The 13,657-nt window shown below is 42.2% G+C and overlaps 1 protein-coding gene across 1 annotated transcript in view; it reads right to left on the bottom strand.

Annotated features, from left to right (window-relative positions):
* ADAM22 (ADAM metallopeptidase domain 22) overlaps window positions 1–3,092 on the bottom strand; it is a 194,153-nt gene extending 191,061 nt beyond the window's left edge. The window contains exons 1-2 of the mRNA XM_077809423.1: window positions 3,014–3,092; window positions 2,439–2,599 (exon numbers count right to left, since the gene is read on the bottom strand). Coding sequence (XP_077665549.1) covers window positions 2,439–2,599; window positions 3,014–3,092 — 240 coding nt within the window. The remainder of the gene's footprint in view (window positions 1–2,438; window positions 2,600–3,013) is intronic.
* Window positions 3,093–13,657: the final 10,565 nt, after the last annotated feature.

Raw genomic sequence — 13,657 nt, forward strand, 5'->3', positions numbered from 1 at the left:
GTAGCAGAGCTGCAGATCATATGTTGTCAAGATGACTCAGAACTCCGGGATGAGGCAGTGCAATGCCCTTTTCAATTAAGAAGCATCCGTCCTTCTAAAAGAAAAATATATAAAATCAGTGCAGACCCATTGTTTTTGGTCTGGCTATATTCCAAGCGTCCCTTCCCATCACAAGTAATTACTGATCCCTTCAATGGGGCAACAGCCAGCTACTTATACCATGGGGAAAGACTATGAATGTATCAGGTAGCAGAAGGAGGCTTATTTATGAAGCAGGAAAGCTTCTAGTTGCACACTGATATTTTAGTAATCAGTAATGGTGGGAAGAAAACAGATCACTTAACAACATTTTTTAAAGCTTGCCTCAGTATAGAAACTATGCTGAAAATACAATTAAACTTTTTATGTTAAATCAACAGATTTCTCTTTTGAGTGAAAGGGATGAGATTAACATTGCATAATGTTAAACATGGATGAAATGCAACATCAAATTTTTCAGGAGCATCAGGGTTGGTAAATAAAAAATCTGAAACCATCTGTATGGAAAGACAGACTATTCAAGAACCTAGGAAGTCCTATTAGTCTCCAGTTTAGGCAGAGATCCAGGCCACTATTTTGAATTGTAATGTTGTACTTGATTTCAATTTTAGATATTTGTAACAGATGTGGCATGTGCTGTTACAATATGTGAATGGTTCAAAAACTTCAGGAGTCCTCAAGTGATTTTGAAATGCTGAGACACAATTTATTTGACTTTTTTTTTTTAATTATACATATCTTGAAAGCATTTAAAACTGCTGTAAACATTGTATTGTATCATGTCATAAATATAGTCCCAGCACCAGGAAACTCACTTAGGATGAAAATAAATGATGTATACAGGTAACTGAATGTGCTATGAAGAAATAATATATTATTGAACCATACAAAGAGAACACAAATTGCCAGAACTTCCTTCAAAGTTTGTCAGAAGAAAACAAAAAATGTAAAAATTTACTATGTATATATTTTTGGATGGAAAATTAAGCCTACTATGATCTTGGATTACAACAGTCACCTAGAATGCATGTTTACTCCAGGATCTGTCTTTGACATGTTCTGAGAAACATTTTGTAATATTAGGTAAAAAGATATTCATACCAAAAAATATAATTTAATTGGAATTACATTGACTAAAATTATTTCCATTAGTATTAGTTTTGGAGTAATAGTAGATTGCAAGTGTTCACTGTTTAGGTACTAATGTGCAACCACTTACATATAAACAGTTTTTAATAAGTGATTGCTATCATCAATTACTGTATTTTTGTTTCAGTTTTAATAAGTATGTCCATGCTCACTAAACACAATCATAATGCACAACATTCATTCAAAAACTGACATTGCACTACTTTACTGCTATGAGTATTTTTTCAGCAGCATTGTTGCAAATAAATTTCTTTGTCTGGGTGAATTTTAAAAAACAAGTAAACAAAATCAGCCTTTCTATACAAATCCTCACTTAGATTCAAAAAGCTAGAAATCATCTCTATAAAAAATCACCTAAGGACCATTTTAAATTAAGAGAAATAAAAAAGGTAATAGAACTATCCCTTCAATTTCTAGACTAATTTTTTTGGCGGTGCAGTAGGATTACTGTCCCCCAGGACCCCCAGGAAATGAGATAGAGATAGATAGATCTTACTGAGAACATTTTTAAGTAAATACTGCTTTTATCTGATGTACTTGGTACTCCTGTAGTACATTCCTTTGTCTGGATTACAAAACACCTTTCTAAACACAATTTCTTACTTTTTCTGGGAAAGTAATTCTCTGTTCTGGTTGTACAAAGGTACTGATATAGCACTAAATGGCATTCCAGGGAAAACCAAAGCTTTCCTATTTTTAAAATCTGAGTTAAATGCACCCATATTCTTAAAAGCAAGTGGCTCAACCTAACTCCAGACTGTCACTGATGCAGGAAGTTGGAAGACGCACATCTTCCCGGCATTCATAGATCAGCCACACTCAGGGAATTTGCAGTAAAGGATCATTTGGTCCATTGCCCCTACCTCAACCAAGGGTTTACGTAGCTATGAAACCCTCCCCACACCTAAAATAGGTTTTAAAATAATAACCTGAGCTAACCCAGCGTCACCCCTTCTTGCTATAGACTAAAGCAGAGAGGGTCACTCTCAGCAGCAGGAGGGTTTTGTGATGATCAGTGCAAGGTTGATAACTGCATCCTGTGTACCTCATTGGTGGGTTGACTTCGAAGCCCCCTCCCCCTTTGCTGTGATTTCTATGCATGGCGCAGCATCATACATGACTAGCATTTGGAAAGAGCCGATTTCACCAAAGACACGTCTCCGGGGCAACAAGCCACCAAATACTCAGCTGCCGGCTCCCACCACTTAAAAAGTCAGAGCCAATCGCGAGAACCGAGCCACCTTCCTGACCTGCTTCCGATCCGAGCGGCTGCTGACCCGAGTGTTGAGCACCCCATGCCCAGTCTGGGTGCCGTCTTCCGGGCGGGGAATCAGACGGAGGGGGACGATATTCTGTTTCTCCATAAATCGGTTTTCAGCCCTTCTCTCCATCTCCGTCAACAAGGCGGCTCCTCGGGGAGGGAGAAATGCACACGATCACGCCGCTGGCCCCGCTATGCTAAGCTGTTCTCGCTGCAATTACAAATCCCCCCCCCAATCTCTCTCGCTCTGCGTGGACAGGGAAATAGTGTCTGACCCACTCTTACTGCTCACAGGGTACAGACAGCGATGTGATGGTGGCAAGATCTCCATCTTAATGGGGCTTTTCTTAAAAAGGTACCCTTTACACATGCTCTCTCTTCCCCCTCCCATCCCCCCAAACACATAGCTATGAAATGTAGCTCGTGTTCTTAGCAGCTGCATGATGTTAATTGCACCGGTGTGGTTCCTACCATGCACCTGACAGACACATCCTTACCACTGGAAAGGGTAAGCGCCCAGTTAAAGGTCATTGCATGCGGCGATCATAAATGGTGGTAACTTACCTGTCTGCCTGGAATGAACCAGAAAGAAGGTCCACAAGGCACAAAGCATCAAGGAGAGCAGGTAAGCAGCAGGCTGCATGGCTGTGTCCTTCCGTTCCCCCCACCCACCCGCCTTGGAAATTATCAGAGACAGGTCTGCATGGTGCAATATTGAGCAGCTTTGCGCTCTCGCCCCCTCTGTCCTGTGTGGTCTATGGCCAGCCGTGCATTGCTGCTCCCTCAGTACTGCATTGTGTTTTACTGGCTTCCGTTTGCTTTCAGGATCTTTTACTGCATTGGTTGTTTTGCAGTAGCTTAAGTGAATTCACGCTCCTCCCATCTCTCCTCATCCACATTCAGAAACCTCTAGTAGAGAGACTATCAATAGCCAGCTAGGCTTCCTGAAAAAATCGCTCTCCACGACTTTGGAGAGGGAAGATGAGTGAGTGAGGTTAGCTGGGAAATGTAGTTATTAAAGCCCTGCAAGAAGGACATTTAAAATTATACTGGTCAGAGCATTAGAGGAAAAAGTATAAGGCACAAACTTGCCCCAGCAGGGGTGCACTCAATCTAGTAGGTTTTTTTACCTTTATTTTCCAGGACACCAGTATTATTACTGACATGCCACTTGCATTTTGTTTAAAATGTGTCAGTTGCTGAGATTCCTCTTTGATAGGGTCCCCAGGGTTCCACCTGGAACTGGGGTACCACTGAGCCCTCTGACCCACCATCCTGAGCTCCCTCTCACATTATGCTGCTGTGACAAGCTGCAAAGACCTCCAGCCTGCACTTTCACCAGCATTCACAGAAGTAGGGACACACCCAGCTGCAGTTACACACAGGCTCTCAAATGCCAGCTTCCCAGCCTAGGGCACCAGAGCAGGACTATCCTGCCCTGGTCAAATCTGGCCAGTTATGGGTTTAATAGCCGGTTCACCTCTTCCTTAATGTGGTAACTAAGCAGAGATTTTCCCCAAGCACTCCAGTCAAAGCTCACTGGTTTAGATTAAAATATGAAATGTTTATTAACTACAAAAGATAGATTTTAAGTGATAGCAAATAGATCAAAGCAGATTACCTAGTTTGCATTTTATTTACTAAGTCTAAGATACTAGAAAGATAGGATATGAACAAGCAAATCCCCACCCTGGCTGATGAGACAGGTGGGCTCTAGATTCTTATGGGACAAGCTGCACTTGCTTTACAGCTTGGAATCCCCAGGTCTTTCATACACAGACTAGAAATCCCTTTAGCCTGGGTCCAGCACGTCCACCAGTTCAGTCTTTGTTCCTCAAGTGTTTCCAGGTGTCTTCTTGTGTGTGGAGTGAAGAACCAAAGATTATGTTCCTGCCTTATATAGTGTTAGCATATAGTAGGAACCCTTTGTTTCAAAACTTGGTTCCCACACCAGTTTGTAGGAAAATACTGACATCCCAAGATGGAGTCCAGAATCATGTGGCCTGGTCACATGTCCTTGTAGAGTCATAGCAGCGATTACTTACAAGCTGTTCTCAGGAAGGCTCACCAGGTAGGAGATAAGCGTCTTCTAAAGCCTGTTGTTTTCCCTAATGGCTCATTGCCCTGAATAGACCCTTCCCAACCAGCTATCTAGACTGAAAGCATCTTGGCTAGTGGGCACTACCCATGTGTAACTACATCTGAAATACAGATACGTAGTCAATATTCAGAATTTCAGATACAAAAATGATACATGCGTACAAACAGGATAATCATTCAGCAAATCAGAACTTTTCAATAGCACCTCAATGACTTATCAATCATATCATAATATTATTACTGTGAAGAATGAGGTGCAGCATCACATCCTCAATCAGGTGAAAACAAACACCATAAACAGTACTCACTAAACAGGTAAAGAATAGGTGACCCATTTTGTGCAGGGATGTGGAATTTAGTGGGACCTCTGTGCTGGATCTCTGTCCCCATTATCTCCCTTCTCCTCCCCCATCCTCAAGAGTCTGTTAACTATTCCCTGCATTTTCCCCCTTCTGTTTCCTCCTGTTCTTCCCCTTTTCCTTTCTTTTAATCTGTTCTCTTTTCCTCCCTGCTGACTCCCCCTCCTGCAGAACACCCACAGGGAATTTTTAAAATTGCATACAGAACAATACTGTTCACATTAAAATGTACTGTGTGGAACCTCAGGGTGAAACAAAGGTATACAGAATTCCTCATACTGTAATCCTGGCATACCTAGGAAAGCATCTGTCCTCAGCAGAGCAGCCTCCACGTGTGACTCATATTCTACACTCCCACCCACTAGGAATTGTATGGCAGTATTAAATTATTGCAAAATTATTTGACAGTCTTCAATGGATCCATTTTTCAGAGCTTGACAGGATTAGAAACTGCATGAGAAAAAGAAAACCAACACTTTCCAACCTGGCAAAAGGCTGACAGTGGGGTACCCTTAAGGTGACCCAAAATTGAGATTAGTCGAGAGGACTGTCAAACTTCCGAGGGACCTGACTAAGCAACACAGTGGCAGTGAAATTGCATTGACCAACTGTGATGCTTTGAGATTCAGCCGAGACCAGTAAGGTGTTGTGTCACTACCTGCCCTGCAACTCTGGTGCCAAGCATGCAGGTCATACCCTGGCTTCCACCACCATTCCTTTTTGAGAAGTGACCCCAACAGCTTTCAAATCCTGAACTTCCCCCAAAACTGTCACCCTGCAGTGTCTAGCCCTCTTACTGAACATTTACAGAAGTGATTAAATGTGTTGCTCCTTTAAATAGACTATACACTGCAGCTCATTAATTTAACTGGGAGTTGACAAACACTCCTTTCACTCACAGCACTGCATTGGTTTATAGTAACAGTCAAACAAGTTTATTAAACAAAAATTCATAGGTTTAAGTGATACCAAGGATAAGGAATGAAGATAAAAAGGGCTTCAAGCAAACAAAAGTAAAAAATACTGTTCTAAAGACTAATTCTTAAATGCCAGCAAGGTACAAGCTTTGCCTAAGCAGGTTTCTCACCTTACTCAGTTCCAGAGACTTCAAACCCCTCGGTTGAAAGATCCAGTGCTCTGTGATTTCAAGAGCTCTGGCCCCTTGAGCCTCTCAAGTGATGGATGCCCAGACAACACTTCTTTCTCTTTCTGGGGTGAAGACACCGTTCTGTCTTCCCAAAGTTCATTGATCCTCCTTCAAGAGACAGGAAGTCCTCCTGGGGGTGGAGTCTCCATCCCCTGTTGAGATTCTTAAGAAACTATCTTCCCCCCTACTCTCTAGGTTGATGGCTTTGTTCACCCTTTATGTAAATATACCTTCAGTGTCTCTGCCTGATGACCAGGCGGGTTAGACAAGCAAATACACATTCCTCTGTCTAGGACAAACTGGACTTAGGCATTGTGGGCCGAACACATTTTAAGACCATAATTTTAGGACATATTTATAATATTTTGTACACACCTCATACATATGTCATGCAAGTATGTTAATGATCAGTGAGTTATTAGTTTTCCAACGGTATATTATATTTCCCATGATATATTTGGGTTTATATCATGACAATGTGTTAGGTGTAGTAGGTAGGAAAGGCATCACACAGAGTAGTGAACCACCATTGCACCTCTGTGTCATACTAACCCAAGGCAATAAACATTGGAAGGCACAGTGTGATGAATCCAGTAAACAGAAAACTGATGTATGTCACCTCTATTTCAGGGACAACGTTGACCATCATAGTTTGTACTAATGGGTCTTATGCATGACTCTATAGACCAATTTGGGAAGAACATTTACCACACTGGCAACAGAGCCATTTGCCTAGCTGTGCTGATTGAGCTGCATGTTGTCTCTGTGCCAGGCACTGTGCTTCCATCTGCTCAGTGTGATTCTTCTCAAAGTCCTGGATGCCCACCCCTATAGGTGGCCTCATGAAATACAAATCAATCACTAGTTGCTCAATGGTCGAGTCAGAAATGTTTATTTTGCCTCTGATACATCCATGTGTGGGGGTGGTGGAATCAGGGTCAAAGTCCACCCTGTACATCACCTTCTGGCCAGATAGGAGGAGGCAGAAACTCTATGGAAAGACCCTGACCCTGGAAGTCACCTGGCACTTTGGGTAAGCAGTGGTGGTATGGCAAACCAGGAGCATCAAGGAAGTAGGATGACCTGTAACCCTTCAGGAAAAAGACCAAAGGTGGTCACTATGGACAGTTCCAACGAAAACTGCTGTTCACTATACATTGGTAGACAGAAAAGGAAACAAAAGGATATTCTGTATAAAGAATGAGTCAGAAAATATAATGCTATTACATAAATCAATGGTACATTGCTGTGCTCCAGCAAGGGTTAGGAACCACCTGACATGACACCTGTCCCTTCCTCTTCCAAGCACCAGCCTGCCAGACTTACACCGACTCCCCTCCTGCAGAGTACATAAAGAGATAAAGCAGCTTAGCAGCTGCTTTTTGCCTTCTGAGTAGGTGACTACTCCTCACAGTTAAGTGCTACTGTCCTGAATCTTCTGAGATAGCATTCTCACTACCTCCTGCTCTGTTTTTTTTAAGGGTGGCAATCAGGGATCTGGTGAAGGAAACTCAATGAACTTCCTTTTATGGGAATGAAACAGAACAATATGCAGACTGGGAGGGGGTAGGCAAAATCATGGTTGGACAAGTGAAAGATGGCAGAAAATAAATGTTGTGGACAGTGTGGTGTACATGGAAATTTCTTCATCAACTGGGGTGGGGGTAAAAAGCATGTTATGTGGCAAGTTGTGTGGCTGCACATTTGCACTGCACAGGTGACTCTGCTCATGCTCTACAAACAAGGAAGAACATCCACTGGGAATGCACTCTAGGTGCATGGTTACTTTTCACAAAATGCATAGTTACCTTGTGACAGATCCACAAGCTATCATGGGGACCAAGTATGTGGTAGAATTAAAAGACAGTTTTATGGATAATGAGGACATCCAGAGTTACAACAGAAAGAATTAAAATATAGTTTGGAATGTTATAAAATCTGATGCCTCCAACTTATAGGGGTTAAGAAGAAACTTACTTCAAATATCCTCTTTAAAGCATGTCATACTGATCACCAGCAGAGACTCGATCCAGGACTAGATAGACCATTGGTCTGATCCAGTATAGTTTTTCTTCTTCAGCTACCATTACCACTGTCCACATCACATGCCATAGGTTCATCAAGCCAGTATCAGCATAAAGCATAGGACATTTATAGTAACTACTACAAATCTCTTAGTTTAATTTCTGTCAGAGAAAGGTCAAAGGATTGGGGTGAGGAAGAGTGGTTGTATACACAACAATCCCTTTGTAGACCAACTATAGCCTCCGCTTTAATTTAGGTCCCATGAAATACAATCTCTTTAACAGTAATATTTGGAGATACAAACCAAATGCAAAGAGGAAAATTTATAAAAATCTGTTTAACAGAAGTGTATAAGACATTAGATTCCTTAGCTAAGCAGGAATTCTAATGGTAGAGATTTAAACAAGCTAAAGAAATCTTTTAAATCATATTCTCTGTGACTGAAGGAACCACAGAACTCCCATCTGCACAGGAGAACAGGAGTACTTGTGGCACCTTAGAGACTAATACATTTATTTGAGCATAACCTTTTGTGGGCTACAGTCCACTTCATCGGATGCATAGACTAGAACATACAGTAAGAAGATATATACATACAAAGAATATGAAAACACATGCCTAGAACCCCGACCAGGGGTATTCTATTTGCTACTCAAGATCCATAAACTTGGAAATCCTGGGCGCCCCATCATCTCAGGCATTGGCACCCTAACAGCAGGATTGTCTGGCTATATGGACTCTCTCCTCAGGCCCTATGCCTCCAGCACTCCCAGCTATCTTTGAGACACCACTGACTTCCTGAGGAAACTACAATCCATCAGTGATCTTCCAGAAAACACCATCCTGGCCACTATGGATGTAGAAGCCCTCTACACCAACATTCCACACAAAGATGGACTACAAGCTATCAGGAACAGTATCCCCAATATGTCACGGCAAACCTGGTGTCTGACCTTTGTGACTTTGTCCTCACCCACAACTATTTCACATTTGGGGAAAATATATACCTTCAAGTCAGTGGCACTGCTATGGTTACCCGCATGGCCCCACAGTGTGCCAACATTTTTATGGCTGACTTAGAACAACGCTTCCTTAGCTCTCGTCCCCTAAAGCCCCTACTCTACTTGCGCTACATTGATGACATCTTCATTGTCTGGACCCATGGAAAAGAAGCCATTGAGGAATTTTACCATGATTTCAATAATTTCCATCCCACCATCAACCTCAGCCTAGACCAATCCACACAAGCGGTCCATTTCCTGGACACTACTGTGCTAATAAGCGATGGTCACAAACACCACCCTATACCGGAAACCTACTGACCGCTATACTTACCTACATGCCTCCAGATTCCATCCAGGACACACCACACGATCCATTGTCTACAGCCAAGCTCTAAGATACAACCGCATTTGCTCCAATCCCTCAGACAGAGACAAACACCTACAAGATCTCTATCAAACACTCTTAAAACTACAATAGTGAAGTGAAAAAACAGATTGATAGAGCTAGAAGAGTACCCAGAAGTCACCTACTACAGGACAGGGCCAACAAAGAAAATAACAGAACGCCACTAGCTGTCAGCTTCAGCCCCCAACTAAAAACCTCCCCAGCGCATCATCAAAGATCTACAACCTATCCTGAAAAATGATCCCTCACTCTCAGATCTTGGGAGACAGACCAGTCCTCGCTTACAGACAGGCTCCCCAACCTGAAGCAAATACTCGCCAGCAGCCACACAACAAAAACGCTAACCCAGGAACCTATCCTTGCAACAAAGCGTGATGCCAACTCTGTCCACATATTTATTCAAGTGACACCATCATAGGACCTAATCACATTTGCCACACCATCAGGGGCTCGTTCACCTGCACATCTACCAATGTGATATATGCCATCATGTGCCAGCAATGCCCCTCTGCCATGTACATTGGCCAAACCCAACAGTCTCTACGCAAAAGAATAAATGGACACATCTGACATCAGGAATTCAAAAACCGGTAGGAGAACACTTCAACCTCTCTGGCCACTCGGTAACAGACTTAAAGGGGGCAATTTTGCAACAGAAAAGCTTCAAAAACAGACGCCAGTGATAAACTGCTGAGCTTGAATTAATATGCAATCTAGATACCATTAACTTGGGTTTGAATAGAGACTGGGAGTGGCTGGGTCATTACACATATTAAGTCTATTTCCCCATGTTAAGTATCCTCACACCACTTGTCAACTATCTAAATGGGCCATCTTGATTATCACTACAAGTTTTTTTTTCTCCTGCTGATAATAGCTCATCTTAATTAATTAGCCTCTTACTCCACCTTTTCATGTTCTCTGTTTGTATCTATCTTCTTACTATATGTTCCATTCTATGCATCCGATGAAGTGGGCTGTAGCCCACGAAAGCTTATGCTCAAATTTGTTAGTTTCTAAGGTGCCACAAGTACTCCTGTTCTTTTTTGCGGATACAGACTAACACAGCTGTTACTCTGAAACTTGTCATCTGCACATGTGTACTCATCCTTTTCTGGTGTGTAAAGTGGGAGACATGACAAGTTTCATCCTCCAAAAAGAACTCTTCCTCTCTATTGTGCCTCTTTACAGTTAACCCCCCTGGGTCTTTTGTGAAGTCTGCCAGAAAACATTTCCCATGTTTATTTACCTATGTTGCCCCATTGGTTGCTGAGGCTCTTTGAAGCTGCTCAAAAGTGTGTGTGAAATCTTTACACATCTGAGCAAACAATAGTAGTTATATCTCATAGTTGAACACTGATGTGGACTTCTTTCAGTGAGGGAAAGGGAGGTGTCAAGCTAAGGGTCCCCTCACACAAAAGCTATTTTAGCAAGCATTTTTAGGTTGATTTCTTATTTTATCCATTGTCCTGCTGGCCAAGCACACACAAACTTGGGTGGGTTATTTTCTTTACTAGGTTGAAAAGTTCATCCTAATCCATTTTTATATAAGCATGTATTAATATATGCTTTCCCAAGCTGCAACATCTCCACAGCCCCTGAGACATGAAGAACACATACAGCACTATCTATATACAACAAGAGAGATTAAAGTTAAAAATGTCACTAGTTGATGGGGGAATCTAGAATAGGTAAATGTGATTTTTAGAAATAAAAGTGGCCATTGACTTACTCCAGATATTGAGGAGGTTGTTTTGAAATTAGAATAAATTACAAGTAATGGTTAATTTCAACATTTTTCAGATATAATGTTTTAAGTTTACATCCTTTCTCCCCATAGAAAATATGAAAATTAGAGTCCAAACATGAGCAGACAAAAAAAAAATGCCAACTCCCCCCCAAAACCTAAAACTCAAGAAAAGTACTGACATATTCTAAGATCTAAGTGTGATTCCTGATAGAAACTTTTGTGGTATACAGTTTACTGGTGTTGAACTGAACAGCATGCAATCTCAACTCTGACTCTAACCATCTGAATATATCTGAGATTCAACAAGTTAATTGCATTATCTTTGCACTGAGTGTTTAATGCCAGTAATTAATGTTGGTAATAAATATATTCAAGCCCCTTTAACTAATGGACTGTAGGACCACAATCCTGCTCCCAGTGAAGTCAATAGCAAAACTCCCCAAAGCAGAAAACCTAAAATCAGTTATGACTTCTGGCTAGCAAAATAACTGGCAATAGAAAAGAAGGTGACCAGGGTGGAAAACCTCTTAGTTAATCACCTGTAAAAATTTGCAAAGCCCAAGAATCATTTTATCCCTTGCATATTTGAGGGTGCTTTCCACTCTGTGATCACCAATACGTTGCTGGAGTCCACAGAGATTTCCAAAAAGCCATTGACACAGTAGCTAGAACAGCCTTACACATGTTGCTACACCACTATGGAATCCCCAAGAAATTTGCAAATATTATCCAGAATTTCTATGTAAACATGACATGCCAAGTAATACATAACAGCAAACTGAGGGTCAGACACACAACTGGCTCCCAGACTGATTGCTAGGCAATGCAGCAAGCTTAGCTGGGCCTAATGAGATCCCTCCAAACAGCTGCACTTCCTGATTGGGCAGAGGAGCCTGTGGTCTCCTACTTGATCCCTGCAGGAGCAGTACAGCCACTGCTTAGCATGTACCATACCTGCCGTGGTGCTTACCGTGCTCCAGCCTGCTTCCAGCCCTTGCTCCCAGCCCAGTCCAGTCCTGCCTTGCTCCTAGCCCTGCCCCAGCCTGTACCTACTGCCTTCTGGCTCCAACTCTTTGCTATGTCCCTGTCTATGAGTTCGCCTTAGGTGTTGGCTTCTGCCTCTGGTTCTGACTTTTGGCCTGGCCCCTCAACCCTGACTCCAGCTTCACCATTGGATGGTATCTGTGTTGCCCTGGATCTGAGAGGTGTATATATCCCAGAATGTGATCAAGCTAATTGCAATGATATTATGTGCACTCAGCCACTATGAATTAATGAAATAGAACACCACATAGAAAAGGGTTAATTTGGAGACAGGGTTTCAGAAGCAAGGTCATAACTACTGGCAATTTTGCTAATCAGTATGGGAGGAGGGGAAGAAAAAGTAAATAACTGAGAATGAAAAAAAATCATGTGGATGGATAGCCTTGAGACTCGACACCTCTGATAGTAAGTTTATTGAAAGTTAGGAAAAGTGCTGATTTAGTAGGGGTCATTATGACCTGTTTAGAAGAAGTTAGTTATAAAAAGTTCAGATAATAGAGTGTATTTGGGAGCAGTCCTCAGGAGCCATCCTGGGAGAGACATTTTTCTTGACATCTTTACTCCCCAGCAGGGAGGTGTTTGGCCAGCGCTGACCTGTCGTTGATTACTCAATACCGTCTCAGAATATAGGTAAATATCTGGAATTTTCTAAACCTATTGCTTAGTCTGTGTGCTTAAATCTAATAAGCTGCAATGTTAGACAAAAGCATGTTTACTTGCATTACTCCTTGATCAGACAGAATTGCTGAGTTCCTGTTGATTTATTCCTTACACCTCCTGGAGTGAAATACTTAAGTTGCCCCTGTTGGGGGTTCTGATAACCCTGGGTAACACCTGATCCCTGGGTCTTTGCTTGTCATTACCTGAACTGCCACCACAACCACCAGGCAAGGTCGTGCTCCACAGTAGGTAGACCAACCATGGTCCAGCAGCTTACAATTTGAGTACTCCAGCCCCTGAGACTCTTGGAGAGACAAGCAGCCGGCCCAGTCACATTTAAGATTCTTGTCAAATACCTGGAGTTTGCTAGAGTATTCAAAAAACAGAAAGTGGACTTCCTATCACCCCACTGCAGTTATGAGTGCTCTATTGAACTTTTGCCCAGGAACAGAGGTTTCCTTCAGACACATTTACACTATCTTTTAGGCCTTGTCTATGTCACTGCAGTAAATTGACCTAAGTTACGCTACTCCAGTTACATGAATAACCTAACCGAAGTCAATGCAGTTTAGGTTGACTCACCGTGATGTCTATGCCGTGCTGTGTTGATGGGAGACGCTCTTCTGCCGACTTACCTTGCTCTTCTCGGGGAGTTGGAATAAAGGAGCTGACCAGAGAGTGCTCTGTGATTGATTTTGTGGCTCTTCACCAGA

This window comes from Eretmochelys imbricata, chromosome 2 (assembly GCF_965152235.1).
Source record: "Eretmochelys imbricata isolate rEreImb1 chromosome 2, rEreImb1.hap1, whole genome shotgun sequence".
Taxonomy (NCBI): domain Eukaryota; kingdom Metazoa; phylum Chordata; order Testudines; family Cheloniidae; genus Eretmochelys; species Eretmochelys imbricata.